The sequence below is a fragment of the Lagenorhynchus albirostris genome, chromosome 2 (assembly GCF_949774975.1).
Source record: "Lagenorhynchus albirostris chromosome 2, mLagAlb1.1, whole genome shotgun sequence".
Lineage (NCBI taxonomy): Eukaryota > Metazoa > Chordata > Mammalia > Artiodactyla > Delphinidae > Lagenorhynchus > Lagenorhynchus albirostris.
In genome coordinates this window covers 105,054,200-105,079,554 of record NC_083096.1, presented here as the reverse complement: position 1 = coordinate 105,079,554, position 25,355 = coordinate 105,054,200, and the positions used below count along the sequence as shown (strand labels likewise).

General features: G+C 35.2%; 1 protein-coding gene across 2 annotated transcripts in view; it reads right to left on the bottom strand.

Annotated features, from left to right (window-relative positions):
* The window catches only part of EVI5 (ecotropic viral integration site 5), a 205,972-nt gene that overhangs the window by 32,377 nt on the left and 148,240 nt on the right, over positions 1-25,355 (bottom strand). For both annotated transcript variants that reach the window (XM_060139567.1, XM_060139568.1), the window contains one exon: positions 25,076-25,171. In XM_060139567.1, coding sequence (XP_059995550.1) covers positions 25,076-25,171 — 96 coding nt within the window. The remainder of the gene's footprint in view (positions 1-25,075; positions 25,172-25,355) is intronic.

Genomic DNA, 25,355 nt, shown 5'->3' with positions numbered 1-25,355 from the left:
GGACCTTGGACATTATCCGGTTTGGATCTCTGATTGCAGCCAAATCCAGCCTCTACTTTTCTTCTACACACCTTCCCCTAACATCCTTGGCAGAAAGAAGAACTAGACAGAGCTGCTCCGGCAACAGAATGGGTAGCTCCTCTGCAGAGTCAGGGCACCGTGCCAACAGGACTGCTCTTCTGTGCTAAACTATCTTTGCCACCTTGATTTCATTCTTATGTACCCTTAGCGTGTTCTGCAAATCCTTTCATCAAGTTATTCCTATACATACCTTTATTATTTTATTTTTTTCTTTTGGCAACCTGCCTTAAAAACCTTTTACTGGAATTTGGCCTGCTAAAGCAGTTTGATGTAACCAATGTTTGTATAGATGTAAAAGAAAAACTACTGTTTCTACAGGCTTTAAAACTTTTCTTATACATTTAAACACATGAATAGCACATATAATCATCTAAGCAAAGAACTAACTTAACAATTACTATATTCCAAATATGCAGGGCTTCTTAAATATATACAAGAGACACCTTATGGTTTTCAGCCACATTCCCATATATTTTTTTTTGGGTTCGCGGGCGTCTCACTGCTGTGGCCTCTCCCGTTGTGGAGCACAGCCTCCGGATGCGCAGGCTCAGTGGCCATGGCTCACGGGCCCAGCCACTCCGCGGCATGTGGGATCTTCCCGGACCGGGGCACGAGCCCGTGTCCCCTGCATCGGCAGGCAGACTCTCAACCACTGCGCCACCAGGGAAGCCCCACATTCCCATATTTAAGAAAAAATTTTTTTGAAGATTTAGTTGTAAGTATTAGTATGATGGCCAGATAAATGATAGCAGAACCAATAGAACAGCAGGGATACCAAGTCAGGATCCTAATCAAACCATCTCTGAAGCCTTCCTTACCTGTTTTTTCAGGTATATGAACCAATAAAGTCTCTTTATTATTTAAACCAGTTCGAATATGGATTTGTCCCTTGCAACCAAAAATAAATAAAAGCTAACATATCTTGAGCACTTATTAGACCTTCACAGTTGAGGTTCCCCACAGGAATTAAGCCCTAATGCCTAAAGCATCATTGTATGTAATGATTTAACTTACCTCCTATGCATCTAAAATCGTACTAGCTATGTACCATCCTTAGAAGAATCGAGAAAATAGTTACTCAGTTTTCTGTAGGACTTAATTCTCTTGTGGAGCTGTGGTGGAGAAAGACTGGGGCTTACAATGAGCTAGGAATTGTTCTAAGCCCTTTATATGTAATCATCACAACAACCCTGTGTAACAGGTATTATTTTTATTCATATTTCCTACATAAGGAAACTTAAATGAAAGACTGAGTGAACTGTCTGTGTAAGAGTCACAGCAACAGTTGACACATTTTTCACCTTAAATTTACAGCACTATGAACATGAGAAATAATGAAACAGAAGAGAATATATGGAAATCTATGCAAAGGATCACACAAATTAGCTTTCTTGGATTTGTTACAAAAATCTTTATGTATTTATTTCAGCCTCTGCTGATTTAAACGGTAATTGCAATATCAAAAGAATTAAAGATAAAATGCTAGAGCAGGGACTTCCCTGATGGCGCAGTGGTTAAGAATCCGCCTGCCAATGCAGGGAACATAGGTTTGATCCCTGGTCTGGGAAGATCCCACATGCCACGAAGCAACTAAGCCAGGACGCCACAACTACTGCGCCTGCGCTCTAGGGCCCACGTGCCACAACTACTGAGCCCGCGTGCTGCAATTACTGAAGCCTGCGCACCTAGAGCCCATGCTCCGCAACAAGAGAAGCCCGCCCACCGCAAGGAAGAGTAGTCCCCGCTGCCCACAACTAGAGAAAGCCTGCGTGCAGCAACAAAGACCTAATGCAGCCAAAAAAAAAAAAAAAAAAAAAACTATAGCAACTTGCATTTATGGCCCTAAGCTAATGACCCATATTATCAATTTACAGTTGTCCAATACCACTTACATGTACTTATACCTGCATCTTACTTTTAATCACTCCACTTTTTAAATGAAATATTTCAAAGGCACAGAATAAGAACAAAAGAGTATTTATAATAAAGACTAATGAATCCACCACCCACATTCAGCCTGTTTCATAACCATCTCATTCTAAGATTTTCCTTGGCTCTAGACTTCCTCCGCCTTAGTCCTGTATATCTCAAAGATGGCAAAGATGATGTTAAGCAGAAGGGATTAAGTAGTGAGTGCATGAGAGAAGGAATAATGTAGGAAAAAAATTTTTGGAGGAAGAATAGTCATTGACGTAAATAAATGAAGCCGTTATTCTTATAGAAAGTACTTTCTAAATCCCATGTGTGACATGAGAAATGGCAGCAGAAATTTAGTAAGTAAATATACTTCCAAAGCAGGGTAATTTGATAAGAATTACTCATTTTAACATGTGTTCACCTGTCCTTTTTGATGGCTTTAAATTTTAGTCTAATTTTACTATCATGTCATATTAATTCCCTTGAAATGGTTGATTAAATGGAAAGTGCAATCCACTACTAGGGAGAAATCCTTCTGAATGAAATAAGCTAAATGTTTATGGTTTGGAATCAGACTTGGAGAAAGGTGATTTTAAATCAGGTCCCCAATAAAGGCAAAGGTCTTGAGGATTTTGAACACTGCATAGCAATATCATCATGTGGGATAACATAAAATTTTCAGGGCAAATAAAATGACAAAGCCCAAGGTAAGCTCTAATATTGTAGGAAAGAAGCTCAAGAACACAGAAATGCTTTAGGTCTGAATGGCTGTAGAATGACCAGTAACAATAATTAATATCATTTCTTCCCTACAGGAAAACTTGCATGAAAAAAATGCTTGGCAAGATAGAAATCATTAAATCTGTTTTACAGAAAGCGATCAAGGGACTTCCCTGGTGGTGCAGTGGTTAAGAATCCGGCTGCCAATGCAGGGCACACAGGTTCCTTCCCTGATCCGGGAAGATCCCACATGTGGCGAAGCAACTAAGCCTGTGAGCCACAACTACTGAGCCTGCGCTCTAGAGCCCGTGAGGCACAACTACTGAGCCCGCGTGCCACAACTAATGAAGCCCACGCACCTAGAGCCTGTGTTGCACAACAAGAGAAGCCTCCGCGAGGAGCCCACACCCCACAACGAAGAGTAGCCCCCGCTCGTCACAACTAGAGATAGCCCATGCGCAGCAACGAAGACCCAACGCAGCCAAAAATAAATAAATAAAATAAATTAAAAGAAATTTTTTTTTTAAAGCGATCAAGTGACTCTAAAGATTTGTTTCTTCCAAAGGTGGGTCTTTGTAGGGTTTGGCTAAAAAGTTTGTCATAGCACTTTGATTTCTTTGGAGGAAAGGTAGTGTTTAGTGAAAAACGGCAGTTAAGAAATTTTACAATAAAAAATAGAATGCTTTTAGCTTAAAAAAAAGACTCCTGAAAGATATTTGTGAAAATCAAAGAAGCCCTCTTAGATTTTATGACTAAAAAAATGGTGTTCTTTCAATTTCTATTAACTGCAGAAAAAAAGCATAATTTCAAAGAGAAACACTTTATATGTTTCATCAAATCTAATTGCATGTAGTTGTTCTTTTTAGATTTAAATACAAAGGTTACTATTGGGTTTTTTTTTTGCAAAATTTTTACAAACAAAAAGATTCTGATGCCCATCAAACCACTGTTTCTGTGGACAGACAGATACCCCAGTAAACAACCCACTGTTTCTGTGGACAGACAGACAGATACCCCAATAAACAACCTATAAGGCACACTGGCTAAACTGAAGAAAGGGGAAGGGTGATTAAGCAACTCCAGGCTCTAGCAGTGACCCCAGGAGAAGACAATCACCATCCTGGCACACTTGTCACACATTAGTAGCACACCAGTGGGACAGACACAACAGCTGGAAAGCTCTACTTGGGGCATTTTGATTCAATAGTCTGCTTTAAGGGAATATAGCTGATATTTCAAAAATAGAAGTAAAAACTGAGAGATGCTCTAAATGCTATTTAATACATTGAAATGTATAAAAATGACCTTTTATCTAAAAGTCTGTGATTTTTATGTTCTACAAATAGGGTCTCATTTAAATATGTTAATATAAAGCCTTTTAAGGATCCTTTTTAAATGTAAAAACTGAATAACTGTATATTTCTAACACCCCAAAATACAATTAACTATTATATGCTAATAAGTGGATATCAATTTGATTTCACTTCTGAGGCAGTTCATTCAATTTTCTAATGTTTAAGATTTTTTTGCAAGTATTTTTATAGCTTTCTGTTTTCAAGCAATGTCCACATGGTTCTTTCTGATAAGCAGGTGGGAAAATGTCAGCTACGCTAATAAATTTACCAGGAACCTGCATTTTCTTGAGGTTTTCTTTTGGTCCAACTGATAACAAAAACAGATTGCCAGTTAACTGGTTTCCTAAGCAAAACTAATAAGGTAAGTAACAAACTTAAAGAGATCCAACATATAAACAATTTTGGCAATTGTCAGTAATTTCAGTGAACAGACCTTAAATATATATATTTTTTCACACAGCAAAAGAAACTATATCAAGAGAGCATAAAGTAACTTTATGAAAGTTTTAAATGCATATTTCACTCTTAGATCTATCTTTGAATGATTATTTTAGGAATTACCATTATGAAGTCTAAAATAATCTAATTCATATTAAGGCCTTAAGCCACTGAGCTTTATATATGAGCCTCTTAGTCAAAAGGTCATTAATAACTCTGGTTAATAATACGCAAGCTTAAGTGACTGGGGTAAAGTATGACAACTTTAACTTACTCTGACATGCATCAAAAATATAAGTGAGCTAGAATGGTGGATGGGTAAGTATCTGATAAAGCAACATTTAAAACATATATCAAAATATTAGTTTTAGAATGGAGGTGGTGAGTTTATGATGTTCACTATACAATTCTTTCAACTTCTGTATGTTTGAAATTTTTCATAATAAAATATGGGGAGGAAGTCATCGATAAAAAGCAATTAATTTCCTCTCCCTCCCCAGCCTGCTAAAAAGTAAGCACTTGGTCCACACTGTTCTTCATTTACATATGTGAAAAGACACATATCTACCAAAGGTTACTTAATGTTTCTTCATTTAAAAATCCATGTTTTGCTCTAGAATGGATACTACTTTCTTCACATTTTACTGAAAACTTAAGAAACTAAAAACCAATATGATTAAATCATACAATTAGTACTTCATTAAAACAATATAATTTTGGAGCAGGCTAAATTATAGTTCATCTCTATAATATTTTGTAGTAGATTTTATGGTTGTTACCTCAAGATCCATTCTCTCTCCCTCATTATGTAGTGGTGACAGAATTGGAATTATCCTGATCCTTAACTCCACAGGTATGCCCTGATTGGTGGGGTTTAACTCAAACAAGATGATGACATCTATTTTGCACAGTGATTGGTTCAGGGGTTTCTCAAAATGTGACACTCAAAAGTTTTGCTGGAAAGTATGGGGTACAGTTTCTTATTCTGGATATTACGATATGTGGGTATAAAGCTCACCAGTAAGCCATTTTAGCACAATAAGGAAAACCTCCTGAAGATAAAAATGACAAGGAGGGCTGAGCCTTAAGAATCATGGTTAAATACAACAAAATGGAGCTCAAACCAAACTCTTCCTGAAGCACACCTTACTTCTGGACTTTTCAGGCATGTAAGCCAATAAATCCCCTTTATTATTTAAGCCATATTATTTATGCCATTAACAAATCCAGAGTTGGGTTGCCTGCAATAAAAACATCCTAATAAATATTTTAAAAAATATGGCTAAGTAAATAAACACCATGATATAAACAACATAATCTATGAAATGCTTAAAACAATGATTCCAAATGATGATTATGGAAAAAAAAATCACTTTGGGAGTTTTGTAAACATATAGATTAAGAGAACCAATTTCTGACCTACTGAATTCTAAATGTCTGGGAATGGAGCTTGAAAATCAGTATACTTTGAAAGCTAAACAAGTGGTGATTCTGACATAACCAGCGTGACATAAACTACACTTGAAACGCACTGGTTTGAACCATCTTTGAAAATTAACTATTTTTTTTAAACACAAATTCAAAATTCTATTTATATGCCAATTATAAAATGCTTAATTTTTACCCTATTTCTTAAAAATCTCTAATATTTTATGAGTTGACACTCATTACAGAATTTACTTAGTATAATTTTACATATAAAAAAAGAGATGTTTTTACAACTACCACAATGGTGAATGTGGTAAATGACCAAGACTGATAAACTTATCTACAAATAGTCGCTACATTTCCAGAGAGAATATATTTAAAAACAAAAATAGAGGAAAACTGTCAAGGGTTCTTTAATTTCTTTCAATTCTGCTATCAGTTTCACTTCACATTATTTCTGTGATAGTTTCAGCTGGTCAGTTCCCTGTCTGCAGAGGTTGGTTCAATTTTGAACTCAAATCCCCGTCTTGGTTAACGTAGCTCTCAAACAGAAAATATGATTTAAAGTTTGGTAATGCATGATGAGGAACTAAATAAAATGTTTAGGATCTGAGAAAATTCCACATGTATGATCCCTATGACTGAAAACTAATTGTTCTAAAGAATGAAGAAAAACCAAAGATTTGGGGACCAACAAAATAATTCTTTTAAAACTTAAAGTACCAATATTATGAGGAGATATGGCAATAAATAAGGGAAATATGGAGTCCAATTCTCTAAACTTTTTTTTATCAGGTAACAGACTGTTATAGCCCCAAAGCTATGTGCTTTAATATAACACATATAAATGTGTATAGAGGAATATTTTACTTAGAGCAGTGATTCTGGTGTTCAACTACTTAGACGGTTGATTAACGACCTTCGGCATATACTTTCACCTGTTTTTGTCCCTGCAACCTTTGGGAGCTCTAATCACAGAAAGGATGAGGTAGAGATGGACTGTGCTCAGGATATGTAAAATATTCTGTTACCTGAATATTTTCAATCTGTTGACTGAAAAATCATAAATGCTGTGCTCAGCAGGAAATAAGTGAATTACGTATTTGTGTAAGTCACAGCAGAAAGTAGACATTTTAATTAGAAATACCTTCACCTATGTCTACTGTACTCCAACATACTATTTAAAAAGGTTGAACAATTAAGTATGGTAATGCATATCAAGCTAAAAGATTGAAGAGAAAACATGAAATGTTTACCGTATAGCTCTAAGCAGCATGTTTTTACGTGTTATGTTGCAGCAAAACTGAGATAAATATGTTGTTAAGTTGCTTTAAACAAGTGTTTGAGAGAAAAGTGTGGTTTAGCAGTGGACAACATTAAAAAATATTGTGGCAGTGAGAAAAGAGGAGGCAGGGGCTCTGGTTTGTTTAAATTCATGAATTAGCCTCATTTTAAAAGAGAAGTTGTAATAGGCATGCCTAAGAGTCCATTCTTGTTTATTTGTTTCTTTATCTATGTTTTTAAGGCTGGTTATAACTTACCCCTATCCTGCCACAGGAAGGACACTTCCTTAGACAGGAAGATAGCAGATTTTAAAAAGCTGTGTTTCAAGCCATAGGCTTTTTAATGCTCTACACAACCAGATAATTTGCTTAGAGGGTTTTTGTTTTGTTTTTGTTTTTTTTTTAAAGAATTTAACCAGTTAACACCCACTTAATATACTAGATGTGTAGATGAAGGTAGCAGAAAGCACCCTATATGAAATATAAAAGCATCTAGTCTATCATTAACATCTTGCAAAATTTTTCTCTAGCTTTTTAATTTTTAAAATTTTCAAATCTACAGAAGAGCTGAAATAATAGTACAATACCCATATACCCCTTAGTTATAGTCACCAATTACTATTTTGCCACATTTGCTTTTGTTTTTCCTATTTGTGTATTTTCTGAAACATCTGAATCTAAATTGCAGATATGACATTTCACTACTATATATTTCAGCATGCATCTCCTAAAAGAAACCAAATGTCCTTACAACACCTAAATTAATAGTAATTTCACAGCATCATTAAACATGTACTTCCTATTCAAACTTTCCTGAAAGGGCCCAAAATGTTTTATTATTATCCACAATTGAACCAAGGTTCATGGTTACATTTGGTTATTATATCTCTTTAGCCTTTTTTAATCTAAAGTAGTACTTTTGCCTTTTTTCCCCATGATATTGTTGATATTTTAAGAGTCAAAGCTGAAATAGAAAAATTTCCCATTCAAACGAAAACAAGTACTGTTTTTATTCCTTTTTTCAAATCAAACAGGTAACAGAGTAAAACTAATATAATGTATATTTAATGGTTGGTTGGGTCAAGGGAGTAAATATAGAAGACATGGGCACAGAAATTTAAATATCTGAAGCCAAAGACTCAGAATATTTATAGGAATACAGCATTTTATATATTACCCTTGTAAATATTTACTCTATTATTTATATGTATTTGGTAAAAGATAAACATTATAAATATTAGCAGTTATGATTTCTTGCCTCTTATTAATAGATTAACGTGTTTAACATTTCACTCCTAAGAGGTCCAAAGAACTCTATTTTTTTTTACAGGCTCCTGACGCGCAGGCTCAGCAGCCACGGCTCACGGGCCCAGCCGCTCCGCGGCATGTGGGATCTTCCCGGACCGGGGCACGAAGCCGTGTCCCCTGCATCGGCAGGCGGACTCTCAACCACTGCGCCACCAGGGAAGCCCAGAACTCTCTATATTTAACATCACTTTAAACACACAAAACCCTTTGTAAAAATATTCTATAAAGTAGGTAGATGACTTTAAATTCTGGGAAAAGCATAGTGTTCATCACAAAGAAATCTCTAAGAAAGAGAAGACTTGTCATAAAAGAAAGCATAAAACAACCACTCATTAAGCTTTATCTTGCTCACTGAGATAGTGCTCACAGCTGGAAAACTGTGTAACTGAAGAAAATGTGATTCACCTTCTGGAGAGGTGGAACTGTCATATTTTAATACCCTTATATTCCATGTCATGGGGGTTATCATCTCAGTGAAAGATTTATCTATATTTTTGTTTCTTGGTTTTGTTTTTTGTTTCTAATACCACAAACTTAAATTCCAAATAGGTATTCTTATGCACTGTAAAGCAGCTTCTGTCTCACTTGTTCCTTATGAGGAAAGGATATATGGTAATGTATCCCATTTACTAAGGATAAACACTGTTATGCCAGGCTGAGTAAACACCTGACAAACCCTTTTGGGGAGTACTGTCTTGGGAAACCAAGACTTTCGAAGAATTAGTTACAAAAAGCCTTTCTAGATCTATGCAAACATCATTTCATCGCTTTGTCATTCTACTGCCCATCACTTTTATTTCTCTAGATTGTCTTCTCCCAGCTTGATGATGATTACGATCTAGGCCTGTTATTTCCATCCTCTGGATTCTTATTACCACTTCCTTCTCTTAGCCAGATTTTCTCCAGACTGACAGACTAATAATAAGCCCCCTCTTTTGGCCTGGTGCTTTACCTGATTATTGTCCTCACAGGTGGTTTGATCTAAGCACAGCCTGGCCTCAACAACACTAAAAGATTAGACAGACTAGTGGCTTACCTGTCAAAGATCACATGGCTAGCCAGGGACAGAAACCAGATTTCATTCCTAGTGCCTTAATTGTAAGACAAATCACAGCAGGATATGTGCTAGAATTATTTCCCCAAAATTGGTGTTGCTTATGTTACTCATTTATCTTTTTCTGGACCCTCTGTACAGAGTGTTAGTAAGCCAAAGCTGGGGAGTTCAGTCCTTAGCTGTCAAAATTTCTCATCTACCTTCCTTAGCATCAGATGACCATATACATGGCTCTTATATATTCACCTCATGGATAAAACATGTTTTTCTGTGCCCTGTTTAAAGAATCCATGCAGAGCTGATTTTGCCAAAAAGCATCTTTATCAACTTATTAGACTGTTAGAGTATTAAAACTTGATAGGGGGACTTCCCTGGAGGTCCAGTGGTTAAGAATTCACCTTCCACTGCAGGGGGTATGGGTTGGGGAACTAAGATCTTGCATGCTGTGCAGCTCAGCGGAAAAACAAAACAAAACAAACAAAAAGATAAATCAAAGACAGCCCATGTAAAGATAATATCAATAATACTTTATAAATTTCAAATTAGTAACTCATATATAAAATTAATTTCCTTTCTCAACTATTTCAATGAGGTGGTCTGGCCTGGCTGTGATTAATACAGTAGAAAAAAATAGGAAAAATATTTTAATTGAAAAAAAACCATAAAGAGAGTGACAATCATTTCTATTCATACTCCTCAGAATTGATCAATGTTAACATCTTGGAATACATGCAGCCAGATTTTTTTTTAATAAAAATAACTGTTTCTGTAAAATTATATATGTTTGCCTTAAGCAACTTGGACAGTGGTAAAAATACAAAAATTAAACATTAAATATTAGCTAAAATTAATAGGAAAAGAAAGTACAGTGAATGCCAAGTGTTTCTTCAATATGAGAGGTAATTTCCTTTTTTTAAAAAAAACCTCTACATTTAAGGGATAACAAAAAAAACATTAAGATGTTAGAAGTCTGCATTTTTATTACATGCTTTAAATGTATGTGGTATTGATTGACTATCTTGCTGGGATATGAGTGCATTTATACCTGCCTTCATATCCCCTCTCCCTCCACTTCCAGATTTTTGTTAGCTGTTATTTTTACACTGTCAAAGTTTATTTAAAAAAAACTCTCTCACTTGTAATCATTATTCCCATATTTGTTTAGTATTAGTTCTGTATTTAAACAGATTCAACATTTACCACCCATCTTTTCAAATAGTGCCCACATTTCATAGTTCTTTATTTTGACTTGTTTTAAGCTGGATTTCACTATCCAGTAATTTTTTCAAGATTATGAGAATAGTATCCTAGCAATCTTTTCACAGTGGAAAATAACAATCTATTTCTTCAAAATATCTGGATGACACATTGTTTAGCTATAACATTTTTGGGTCAGCCAAACTCAGAATGTTGTAGACTAGTACTAAGATAACTTTCTGTGGTGATGGAAATGTTCTCCATCTGCACTGTCTAATATGTTAGCTAGGAGCTACTGTGCAAAATGAGGCTATGACCACATTGGCTGGCTAGTGGCTATCATATTGGAGAGTGCAGCATTCAATGCATTCTGGCATTGAATATGCTGTGAGAAATCTGGAGGACAAGTCTTAATCTTCCCATACAACTTTGTAGGTAATCTGCTCTAAGTGTTTAAGGAGCATTCTGTGTCAAATTTTCCTAGAACACAAGGTTTTCTTTTAATTTGCATCTTCATTAATTTCAAGGACCTCTTCTTGCTTATTTTTGAATATATCTTTCTTCTATTTGTTGTGGGATACCAATTATTCTTAGTGTTAGATTATCTGTCTGTCATCCATAAGCATTAGCTAATATACTTGTTTTTCATTCTTAACCTCTATATTCATTGTGATTATTATCTCAAGCTCTTCTTCTATGCCAATATTCCAATTTTCAGCATTGTCCATTGAATAGGCTATTCTTTTGTGGTTTCTGCAATGGTGTATTGGGCTTCAATTTATTCCCTTAGTGGTACAATCCCCTCCTTCTTACCTCAGTGCACTTTTTAATTATCTTATCTTTTGATTTCTTAATTTTACTAAATTCATGTTTAGTTGTTTTATAGTATGAAGTAATTGTAATTCCTCTTACCCTTGAATTACCTTTCTTCTTGGTTGGGATGTTTCTGAATAGTATTTCTTTCTCTTTTCTCTGCTATAATAATAGAAACCAAGTTGTTGTGCCATTTCTTCTCATCATGCTCATGGCTAGGTGACTCTCTAGATATTCTAAATGCTCTAATGATATGAGTTACTTATTAACTCTCTTTCCATCATATTTAAAATCTATTTTCTGTGCCCTCCAAGCTCAAGTTTGTTCCCATATTTCTATGGCCTGAGGGACAGCATGGGGAAAAGAAGAACCTGGCTAAACAGGGGCACTCTTTATTCTTCTGAGATTCTGTTAGATATTTTGTATTACCTAACTGGGGGCATACATGCCAAAACCTGGGTTTTAGGATTCAGATCATTTCCCAAATAGAGTGTGTTGTCCCAGGGCCTTCACTTTAATTAAGATTCAGATGTTCACTTTCTAATCTCCTTCACTGGGTTGTTCCTTCTAGAAGTTTCTACAACTTCTCAGTCAGACATACTCATTTTCCTTCTCTCCACATTTGGGATATGACTGAATCTTCTGGAGGTTTTGCTGACTTACCTATATACACAGCGTGGTGACATAGGAGAGAGGGAGATAATTGAGGTTAGAAGCCAAGCCCTGCTAGGCCTCTCTGCTCTTAAATAGTTTATTTCTTTCCTTAACTGTCACTTTTAAAGTTTATTGCATTAGGGTAAGATCCTTTTCCTCTCAGGCTGCTTTTAGTGGGAAAGTATTTGCCTTTAAAAAAAAAAATTTACTATTTTGTTAGATGGTTGAGGTAGGAAATTATGGGATCAGTTTCAGTCCACCTCTGGGGCAGCATTTAAACAAATGAATCTTTACACCTGATATTTATGTAATATTGTACATCAACTATACTTCAATTAAAAAAAGGTACTTTGAACCTACCTGTTCTTATGGCATAATAATATTAAATCCTCATGTACATGGCTGCCGCCTAAGATTCATTCAACAATTATTTTTTGATCACCTGTTACATGCCAGGCACAAGGCATACAGCAGTATGTAAGACAAACCAGGTTCTAATATATTACATGTGGGTGTGAGTTGATTTTTAAAGTGAAGGTAATTTCAGACACTAATAAGAACTACAAATAATATGAAACACAATGATGAAATAGAGAGTTGCGGCATTAGGGTCCTACTTTATAAAGGTGGTCAGGGAAAATCTCTATGAGTTGGTAACTTTTTTTTTTTTTTTGCGGTACGCGGGCCTCTCACTGTTGTGGCCTCTCCCATTGCGGAGCACAGGCTCCGGACGCGCAAGGCTCAGCAGCCGTGGCTCACGGGCCCAACCGCTCCGCGGCACATAGGATCTTCCCAGACCGGGGCACGAACCCGTGTCCCCTGCATCGGCAGGCGGACTCTCAACCACTGCGCCACCAGGGAAGCCCGAGTTGGTGACTTTTAAGTTGAGATATAAATGATGAAAAGGAACGAGCCATGGGAAGATCAAGGAGCATAGCATTCCAAATGCAGGGAAGAGCAAGAGCAAGAGCAAAAGCCTGTAGGAATGAATGAGCTTTGGTTCTAGAAACAAAAATAATGTTGGTGTTGCTAGAGCATGACATGAAGGGGAGTGTGGTTTACGATGCAGTCAGAAAAGTAGGCAGGAGCCAGACAACTCAAAGACTTTAAGGCCAGAGAAGGAGGGTGGCATTTTTGCTAGGTTGACCAAGTTTTCTACATTGCTGTTTTCCAATGATTCTTATTTCCATTCTAGCAATGGTTACCTCAAGTTATTTTAATGTACGTACATTAAAAAATTATAATGGTAATCATATAAATTCATATGGTATAAAAACTGAAGTTTCCCTTTCTCTTTTGCACCAAGCCCTTTATGCTCCCCAGAGGGAGCTTTGATAGGTATCACAGCAGACATCCCAATCTACTTAAACAAATACACACACACATATACTTTTTAACATACACAAATGGAATTATCACTACATTCTATAATTTTTCTCATTATTATGTCTTGCAGATCTTTCTTTATTCTTTCTTAAAGATACAGACTTTTCCAAATATGGATCTACTATGGTTTAACCATTCTCCTAATAATGAGTAGTTATCCTTGTTTTTAAATAATAATGTTAGATTTATGCACCCATCTTAAGAAGTTACATAAAGAACACACACCAAAGCTAAAACAGACAAAAGGAAATAATAAAAGAACAGGAATAAAATGGGAAAAAAAGTTGCTTATTGTTAAAATTTGCAATTGTTTACTAGTACTGGCCAGTGGTATTAGAAATATTGGCTACTGCAAGTACCACTGCTTTCTCCTTTCTTGAACACCCTACAGATGTCTAACATACCACCCAATTCTGAACTGAAACTTATTGTTAGTTATTAAACTTTTATATAGTAACTTTAGAATAGGAAATCAGTACTTAATATACTTTAACATTTTAAGCCTGACAAAGTAAAACTTAAAACATGGTTTACAAATAGACATCACACCCTTAAAGGAAATAACAGAAACAATTAGTAATCTCTCTGTGCGCTCTTCATAGAGATTTCAAAATAAATCTAAGGTTATACATAGGATGTGGGTTTTTCGCTGGGAGTAGTATTACAGAAGGTTTGTGGTATTAGAAGGGTCATGACACAATGCAGGTTGCTTAGTCTCAAATGCAAGTGTAAAGCTTACATTAAAAAAATATTTTAAATTACACCCACAGATGAGAAAATGTAACTAAAAGAGAGATTATGCTACAGAGAGATATATACAAGCTCTCTCTCTCCTTTGTAAAAGTTTAACTATTTTAGAGACCATTAAAAGGCATTATCTTGACTATTTTAAAGGTTAAATAATGTTTTTTTTTCAAGGCTATATTATGAAACTATGTTCAACGGTCACAGAGGCAACCATATTAACTTGCAGCAGCAGGAGCACAATTTCTAAGTTCTAATTTGATATTTTCAATTAAAGCAAGCTATATTAAGCAAATTATAACTGCATGTGAGATGACGATAGTAGCAGAAAACAATGATTTGAGTAAGTCTGTGACAGTCGATAAGCAATCACCGCGATTAATCAACATAACCTTATTGAAACATCAATAGCAATCACTAAGCTTTAGTAAGTTTTTACTGATTTGTACTTTGCCTTAAGAAAAATTAATCAGAATAGTAAATGTGGTAAATGGTAGCCTCTCCATGACTTCAAGGTGACTCATTTGAAACATCTAAAACCAAATCATACTCATATCACGTACTATTGGTAAGTTTCTAAAACAGTTTCCTGTAATTTCAAGTCACAGACAAAAAGGTTTGACTATTCTTTATGTTTTAGTAACTAGAAAAAAAGTACATATAAATACTTTAAAGAAATAATAAGGTAAGTTGAAAAGCATGGAAGGGAGGAAATAAATCAAAATTTTTTCTCACTACTAAAACTGATGTAATTCCATTTCAGAAGAGAAATACATCCCACACATAGTTAAAGTGATGTTTCTTACAGGATCAGCTAAATACACACATGAAAAATCAGCATTTGTACAAGGTCCAAAAGCTAGAAAATATTTCTTATAAATCAGTTTAATTAAAAACAGATCAAATTTTGTGACCAATACTTAAAATTCTATCTAATTCCAGGGGTTCCTAAAAACCATGGAATTATATAAACTATTCTTTAATTTTTAAAAAAATTTTGTTGTTTTTTTTTTTTGGCCACACCACACAGTTTGTGGAATCTTAGTTCCTCGACCAGGGATTGAACCCAGGCCCCTGGCAGTGAAAGTGTGGAGTCCTAGCCACTGAGCCGCCAGGAAATTCCCATAAACTATTTTTTATAACAGACGTTTTCTCAAACAGTCTTAGATTTACAGAAAAATTGAGAGGATAAGAGTACTATATACTCCCTTGCACTGTTTCCCCTGTTAATAATATCTTCCATGTTGTTACAATTAATGAACTAATATCGATACATTGTTACTAACTAAAGTCCAAAGTTTATTCAGATTTTCTTAGGGTTTTTTTTTTTTTTTAAACCCAATGTTCTTTTTCTGTTCTAGGATCCTATGCAGGATACCACATTATATTTAGTTGTCATGTCTCCTTAGGTTCCTCTTGGCTGGGACAGTTTCTCAGACTTTCTGTTTTTGATGACCCTGACAGCTTAGAGGAGTACTGGTCAGGTGTTTTGCCAGATGCCCTACTATTGAAATTTGTCTGATATTCTTCTCATAGTAAGAATGTGATTATGGGCTACTGGAAGACCACAGAGGTAAAGTGCCATTTTGTCACATCCTATCAAGAGTATATTACTAGCAGTGTGATTTACAACTGTTGATGCTGATTTGATCATCTGGGTGAGGTAGTGTTTGTCAGGTTTCCCCAAAAAAGTTACTTTTTTCCCTTACCCTTTCCATACTGGACCCCTTGGAAGGAAGTCACTGTGCACAGGCTACACTTAAAAGAATAGAAATTTATGCTTCCCTTCTGAAGGCAGAGTATCTACAGAAGTTATTTGGAATTCTTCTGCATAGAGATTTATCTCTTCCTCTTCATTTATTAATTTATTCAATCATTATTGATATCAGTATGGATCCACTGATATTTATTTTATACCTTGAATTATAATCCACTACTATGTTAATTATTTTTTCCTATTTTAAATATTGTTCCACCTTTGGCCACTGGGAGCTTTTTCAGTTGGCTCCTCTCTGTCCCTTTAACATATTCCTGTTAATGCAAGGTTTCGTTTTGTTTTGTTTTGGAACACTTCCTTACTTTCTGACACTGCAAGATACTCCAGGCTCATCTTGTGTATTTCCTGTTCTAGTCCTGGAATCAGCTATTTCTCTCAGGAACCTTGGTTTCTGTTATTGAAGAATGGTATTAGAAACCAAGATCTGTGTGCTAGGTGTACATAAACTAATTTTTATTTTAAAAAGTTTTTGGCCACGCCACATGGCTTGAGGGATCTTAGTTCCCCTACCAGGGACTGAACCCGGGCCATAGCAGTGCAAGTGCCAAGTCCTCACCACTGGACCGCCAGGGAATTCTCTAAACTAATTTTAATAACACCAAGATGATCACTGGTAGCATGGTACTTTAAGGGTCTAACCTATCTTCACTAATTCTTTAGATACTATTATGAACTGGTCTTGAGTAAGTGAATGATATCCTTCATTCCTAGATATAGCAAATTTAAAAACCTCTAGATACTTAATCTCTTTATATTTAACTGCATACTAAAGTTGGAGATCAGAGAATCATCTCTGAGCACTTCAGTAAAAAAAAAAAAAAAAAAAAAAAATTTTTTTAAGTTTTTAATACCTAATGACCAGATAGCAAGCTGAGTAAAATATTCTGTATACCTAACTCCCTTTGTTGAGAATCAGCATTAAGACTAGATAAGATTATAGAAGTTATTTTTCTAATTTAAAAATGCTTAAAATTTTGAGAAAAATCATTAAAGAAAAATGAAAAATATTTTAATGTTTAAATAAGTTGCTCAAAACAGAAACCACTGTACTTAAAGGGGGAAAAAAAAGTCCTCCAAAAAGAAGTTTGTTAGTCAAGAGGTGGCATATAAACTACCACCTGCTGTGAAACTATTAACAAATGAGCTCAGGAAATTAGAAAGCACCAACTGATCACAAAGCTTCATGCTAAACTCCATCCTTTAGTAATGTCATTGTAATTTTACATTATTAAAATTTTTTTTGTTAAATGGTAAAGATTTTTATCACTTCCTCTCTATCTCTGTCAAAACTGCATACTGAGCTGGGCACACTGATTTAAATCTAACTCCCTCATTTTATGTCAGAACAGAATTTTGAGTGGGTGTTTCTTAAGCCAAGAGCGGTTGGGGTATTGCCCATCTGAGGCATCCCTAGAGGTTATCTGTTGGGCAAAGTAATGAAAATGGGTAAATGTTACTGGGTACCAGGAAAAGAACACAAAGTTGGATTTGCGTAGAACTAACCTGTTTTAAACTTAAAACTTTTCATTATTTATAACAAAGCAGCATTAACTTTATAGATGTGCTCAGCCCACAGAACCTTTTAATATGGTTATGACAAATTAATATGTTTATCTTTATAAAAATCAAAACACAAACTCAATTCCAGGTTAAATATCACAAGGCTTGGGTTCAATTTTCATCTATTTTCCTCAATTAACTAAGCAAAAATTAACTTTTCTGTGTTTTGTTCCACCACTTGGAAAATGGAGAAAGTGTGATTTAGCATTAACGTAAAAATAAAGTCCTCAACTAATAAATAACATTTGGATCAATAGAATAAAGGTGGAAAATTCCACTAAGAGGAGGAGGAAACAATTTTTAACCACCATTTCCTCCCATCTAAATACTATGAATTCCAACAAGCATTTTTTTCTGAATCAAGTTCAAATGAATCCTTTTAATAGGTTTAAATGTCATCTAACTGATGACTCCTATGCTCAAAACCCTCCTGTGACTTTCTACCTTACTCAGAGAAGGGCCAAAGTTCTTAGGCCCTATGTAATCTGCCCTATTTACCTCTCATACTTCCTCTAACTTCCTCTCTTACTCCACTCAGGGTCTCAGAGATGCCCCTGGCTTTAGGCCCTTTGTCCTTACTATTCCCTTATCAGGGTATTTCTACCACAAATCTGCATGAATCTTTGTTTAAATATCCCCTTCTAGCGAGCTTGCCTGACCACATTATTTAAAATAGCAATGGTACCCTACGCTCAATACTCCAACCCTCTCCTTTTCCTACATTTTTCTCTCCATTGTACTCATCATCTTCTAAATTACACACTATACGATTCATTTATTTTGTTCATCCTACTTCTTCCTCTACCATTAAGCTTGATGAGGAAAGGGACTTTTCGTGTGTTTTGTTCACTAATTCTTATAAAGTGTGTAGAGTAGTGACTAGCACATAGTAGGTACCCCGTAAGTATCTGTTGAATTGAAACTGATACCCCATTTAAATTAATAATTTAATCTGTTCTTCACATCTAGGCTTTTAAATGAGAATGATTAAAATAATGTGAGACGGTATAAGAGAGATCTATAACAGAGGGGGTTAAACAGCAGAGACACAACAAAATTGGCTGGATTGGCATCATCAGGGAAGGCTGATCACAGCATGTCAAACTTAATCTGACCTTTGAAATGATAAGCAAGATCAAAGGAGGAGAGAAGAAAAACAGAGTGAATCTCTATGACATATTTAAAGAGTTCTTAACTAGTTTATTATGGCTCAAGCACAGGTATATGCTGGAAAAAGCAGGAAATGAAGCTAGAAAGGGAGGCAAGAATCAGAGCAGGAAGGGGCTCGTGAGTACAGCCAAAATTTGAACTGTGTCCCGAAAGCCATGGGAAGCTACTGAAAGATTTAAGTGAGGAAAAGGGAACCAGTAGTAACAAAGTTATAGGAGGCAGTTGATCGACCAAGAAAATCCATATAACTAACATGACAGTACCTGTAATACTAAAGAAAAAAAATTTCATTTTAATCCTGGAAAGAATTTAAGTTAGAGTGGGTTCTTAAACATACAACAAAATCTCATTTAAAAATCTTCTTTATGCTTCAGTTTCCTCCACTATAAAATGAGGATACTAACAATAATGTCATATGTAAAGATTAAATAAGTGAATATATTTAAATGGCTAATAGTACTGCCTGGCATGTTTTAAGTATTCAATGATGCTAGCTATTAATACGTTAATTATTAGTATTCTGGAAGAAATAAAGTTACAGATAATATGGTAAAACATGGTAAATACATAAAAAATGAAGAGTAAGTTAAACAGGGCCTACACTGGACAGAAACAAGTTCAATCAAAAAAAAAACCCAGCCAAAACAATTCTTAATTTGCAGCTATATCTAATTCTTGGAAAGGGATAAATTCATTATCTGGGGTGGGTAAACACTATCTTGAAGGGAACTCAAAAGACTTTCTGCACTTTCCATTCTGGTTGTAATTTTTGGAAGCCCTTACAATGCTGAGTGTGATCTTTTATAAAAGGTCATTGATAAACTGATTTGCTGGAAACTAGTTAGGGAGGAAAGAACACTTGACACATGCTTTCTCATTTAATACCAACTCTAAAGCAGATAACTTTAGGACCCTTAGTTTTGAACGAGTAAATTCAAAATCAGGTTAAATAACTTGTCAGACAAGACAGCTAATAAGTAGTTTGTCTTCAAAATCTACTCTCAACCAATCAACAATATCTCTAGCAATTATAAGAAAACAGAAAGATAAAAGTTGTGACCACAGAGTTATTTAGGATTCTAAAATCCTCTTGTTCCCAATAATAATTAAATTTATTGACTCTTTCTATTCTGATCAGGGTATGTCATATTTATTTTTGCAGGCTACTTATAGAAATTCCACTTAGCCTGAGCCATTCAATTAGCTTGTAAAGTATATGTACAGGTAGGAAGAAAAAAAATTCTCCTTTAAAAGACAACAATTGGCATCCTCTCACAGGTAATTAAAGCCATTAACACCAATAAATGTACATAAATTTTCAGAGGTTTAAATTCTACTCAATGATACTGCAAAGAAGGGACCCAGACTCAATCATTCCTTCTGTATAATGATAAATGCACTGAGGCAGAGTCTGAATTCATTTTATCCTTCCTAGCCAGTAGTGACCTAATGATAAAAGAAATGCAAATTAATGCATGTGTGAATACAGTGATAATCTCTGAATTTAAAAAATTTGGGGCTTCCCTGGTGGCTCAGTGGTTGAGAGTCCGCCTGCCGATGCAGGGGACACGGGTTCATGCCCCAGTTCAGGAAGATCCCACATGCCGCGGAGCGGCTGGGCCCGTGAGCCATGGTCGCTGAGCCTGCATGTCCGGAGCCTGTGCTCCGCAACGGGAGAGGCCACAGCAGTGAGAGGCCCGCGTACCGCAAAAAAAAAAAAAAAAATTGAATGCTGAAATTACATACATTAAAAATCACTTATTGTAAAAACAACAGATGAGCAAATTATTATATTAATTTCTTCAAATACAAATATTTGAATGATGGCTATATACTAAGCACTATATACCAACACTGAGAAATACAGCAACTGAATAAAACAGGCAAAAATTCCTCTCTTACGGAGCTTCCATTCTTGTGGGGGGATGTGGACAATAACAAACATGTATAATTTATGGCAAGAAATAACTGTTTTGAAGAACTATAAAGCAGCATAAGAGTACAGTGATTAGGATATGAATATTATTTTAGATAGAAATTTGGCCAAAGGAGCTTTATGTAAGAAAACAATAGAGATCTGAATGAAGTGAGATTATACAGTATTTGAAGTTCATAATGATAACACTGAATTGTCAAAAAATATTAAAATAATATACATGATATCATATTTTTTAATATTTCATGGCACCTTGGAGTTCAACCTCTTAATTCTATTATAGGGGTATGATCTGCTCTAAATAAGTATTACAGTAGATGGTGACTAAAATCCATTAAGAAGTGTAATTCTGTTTGAGAAGGAGGAAACCTCAGCAATAACTTTTACAAAGAGTTCAGGAAAATGGCTAAAACCTGAAAGCTGCTACACTTTAAAAAAGGTTAAATTCACTCTGAGACACTAATATAAAACAGATCCTCCAAAGACGGTGGAAAAGGCATTATTATAAAGAACATTAAGTATATTACAAATGTAGTTATCTCAGATTAACATGGGGAGGGTGGTGATTATGAACTTTAAACCAGACCTTAAAGTTTCAAGTTGACTGAAGGATCTTTGAAAATAAATTTAATAAACTTCAACCTCATAAATATATCTACTACAGAATGCTATAGTGTGTATAAAAATGAGTATTTCCTCATCTAAATGAGACATTCACAAAAGTACAATTTTCATAACTACATTTAAAAAAGCAGGCTTTAATTTTATCAACAACTAATTACATAATTATGAAATTTATTAAATGAAGGGTTTGAAAGAATTTGGTTTGTGGGAAAAAGTTTTATTCACAAGAGAGCAGGAGTAATTGGAAGAGTTGGTCTGAAGAGATCTGAAGTACAAAATATTTGACTAAGTTGAGTTCTCCCCCTAGTGGAACTTGAAAATGATCTAAGATATTTCCATGAATAAAAATAACCTAAAATGTATTACTCTTATAATTGAAAAGGAGTTTCAGGTTTTAACAAAAGATCTATTTATGGATCTTAACCTGCATATAATAAATAAATGAATGAATGAAGTTTGAATCATTAAGATGTTTATTGAAAACACATTTATCAAATGTCTTAACGGCAAACTAGCCATGGAGAACTCAGTAAGCAGAAATACCTAAAAAGCAGAGGACTAGGGGATACAGAAAAACACAGCAATTTTTTGAAGACATAATAGCATGCAGAATAATACAGAATTTTAAAAGAATATAGAAACTTTGTAAAGAGGTGTGTGTGTGTGTGTGTGTGTGTGTGTGTGTGTGTGTGTGTGTGTGTGTGTAGGAGGTGAGGAGAGAGGATGGGGTGCTAATGGTCAAAGAAGAGGCTAGAAATGCAAGTCTGGACAATAATGAAAAGATAAGGTTTTTATGTTTTAGAAAGAAAATTCTGGTGGCTCTGTGGAAGAGCTCAGGGTGGAGAAAAAGAAGCTGGACAGGAAGTTGTGACGTTCAGGTGGGGACGAAGGCAGATGAATGAAGGGAGTGGCGGGGGGAATAGAAAGGCCATGAAAGATTTTTTTTAAAGTTTCTGAAATGAGTAAAATTACCTTTGATTTAGTTTTAGATTTACTCACGACTTTTATCTTTTGAAGAAATTGAAGAGTCGGACATGGTACTTTAATCTGTATGAATTATTAAGAATTATCTGAAGGCAAATCTATATGAGTAGGTGAGCAGGTGAAACGCTGGTAGGCATGTTAACTAGCAGAAGCACTTTGTAAAAATAATTTGGTACTCTCAAGTAAAGTTGAAAGTTTGCATACGTAGCCTTGATAAATATGGCATAACGTTAAGAAAAGCATAAGTGAAGTTCCTACTAAGCTGAATAATTCAAGACGAGATGATACCACTGAACAAGCCTTGAGATACAAAAGAATAAAAACATTTTGGCTGGAATAGGAACACATTTGATTTTAAACGTGTTGAATTTGAAGGTCCTGTACAAGTTCCAGGAGGAGTTCTCTACTGTCCATTAAACATACTGGTCTACTGATCAAAAGACACAATAAATTAAAAACAACAACGACAAATGACAAGTTACAAAGTGGGAGTAGCTATCTGTAAAACATAACATCAACTTGGAAAGAACTACGCGTACATAAGAAAAAGATAATCCTAAAGAAAAGACATACACAAAAGACTTTAATAGACACTTTATAAAAGATGAAATCCAAACTGCCAACCTCATTAGTAATCCAGCAAATACAAATTAAAACCATGATGAAATACCATTGCATACCCACCAGACTGGCACAAATTAAAGCATCTGACACCACCAAGTGTTGGGGAGGATGTGGAACAACAGGACTTTCGTAGGCTGTGGTTGGCAGTTAAAGTGGTACAAACACTTTGGAAAATAAAACTGAAGATCTGCATGCTTTATGACCCAGCCATTCCACACCCTGGCATCATGCTAAAGAAACGTGTGCACACGTAGTCAGTATAGTGTACAAGATTGCTTACGATCTCAGCATTGTGTATAACAGTCCCAATTTGGAAATTTACAAATGACCACTAATATCAGAGTGGATATGTATGCTGTGACATATTCATGAAATGGAACATGTTGCAACAATAAAAATCATGACTCATTAAAACAGTGCTGAACAAAGAAAGAAGACAGACAAATGAAAATATTCAGCATGACTCTATACGAAATTCAGAAATAGGGAAAACTAAACTGTGTGGATGAGAGATGCATACAAAGATGACACCACTAAAAGGAAAAGCAGAGGAGTGACTGCTATAAAATTCGGGATAAGGGAAAAGGGTGTGATTGGGTAGACTTCTGGAATATAGGCAATATTCTGTATCTTGACCAAGTAGTGGTTACATGGATACTGTTTTTATACATATTATAATGTAGCTTTGTTTTATGAACTTTTCTGTTTATTGTCTTCATAATTTTTTTTAAAGGTGTAAGATTATTGATTAGGGGAAACATGCTAGGATGGAGATAGATTAGAATTCATTGTTGTACACTGAGTAGTTTTTAAAAAGCCAAAAAACTTGGATGCTCAGAAGAATACAAACACTCAGAACTGAGGAAAAAAAGACTGAAAACAAAGTTCAACAAGAAAGAAGAAGAGAGTCAAAGAGGGTGGTGCTAGGAAAATTCTGCAGCCCACAAAATGAGAAGAAATATCTGCAAAAATATCTGTTTATATCTGATATGGGATTTACATTGAGAATATATAAGAAACTTCCACAACTCAACAACAACGCATTTAAAAACTGGGCGAAGGACTTGAACTGCCATTTCTCTAAAGAAGACATAATGGCAAATAAGCACAATGAAAAGATGGTCAACATTGTTAATCATTAGAGAAACGCAAATCAAAACCACAATGAGATACCACTTCATACACATTAGGATGGGTGTTAAAAAAAAAAACAACAGAAAATTAACAAGTATTGGTGAGGCTGTGGAAAAACTAGTCCCTGTGCATTGCTGGTGGGAATGTAAAATGGTGCAGCTGCTGTGGAAAACAGTATAACAATTCCTCAGAAAATTAAACATAGAATTACCACCTGATTCAGCAATTCCACTTCTGGGTATGAATGAAAACAAGGATTCAAACAGCCATCTGTACACTCACATTCATAGCAGCATTATTCACAACAGCCAAAAGGTAGAAGCAATCTAAGTTTTCATCAATGAATGAATGGATAAACAAAATGTAGTATGCACACACAACAGAATATTATTCAGCCTTAAAAATGAAGGAAATTCTGACACATATTACAACATAAATGAACCTTGATGACGTTATGCTAAGTGAAATAAGCCAGGCACAGAAAGACAAATATCCTATGATTTTATCAATCCTTATATAAGATACTTAGAGTAGTCAAATTCAGAGACAGAAAGGACAATGGTGGTTTCCAGGGGTTGAGGGAAGAGGGGAATGGGGAGTTGTTTAATGGGTACAAAGTTTCAGTTTTGCAAGGTAAAGAGTTCTGGAAATTGGCTGCACAGCAATGAGAATGCACTTAATGTCACAGACTGTATACATTAAAATTGTAAATTTTACAGCAATACGTGTATTTTTACCACAATAGAAAAAAATGGACTTGGAAATGAATAAGTGTTGAAAATAGAAGCATAGTCATTAGGATGAAGACATAAGTCACGATTCAGGTGCAGAGGGAAGGGGAAATAACTGCATTATTTTTACATGTACTTTATTATTTTCATGTGTTACCTGGATTTCAAGCTCAGCAATGTGCTGCTGTAGTTCAGCCACAGCAGCTATGCTATCTGCTTCCCGGAGTCTCACAGCCATCACTTCTTCCTTGTTCTAGGGTGGTAAACAAAACAAACCAAAAATAAACCATATAATAAACCAAACCATTAATAAAACATAAACACTTGTAACATGCCTCAAATTTAGAAAGTGACAAATAAACCCATGATTAAATGAGAGAAAAAATGCCATTATATCCTGAACTTGGTATAAAATGAAGAATAAATGTATAGAATAA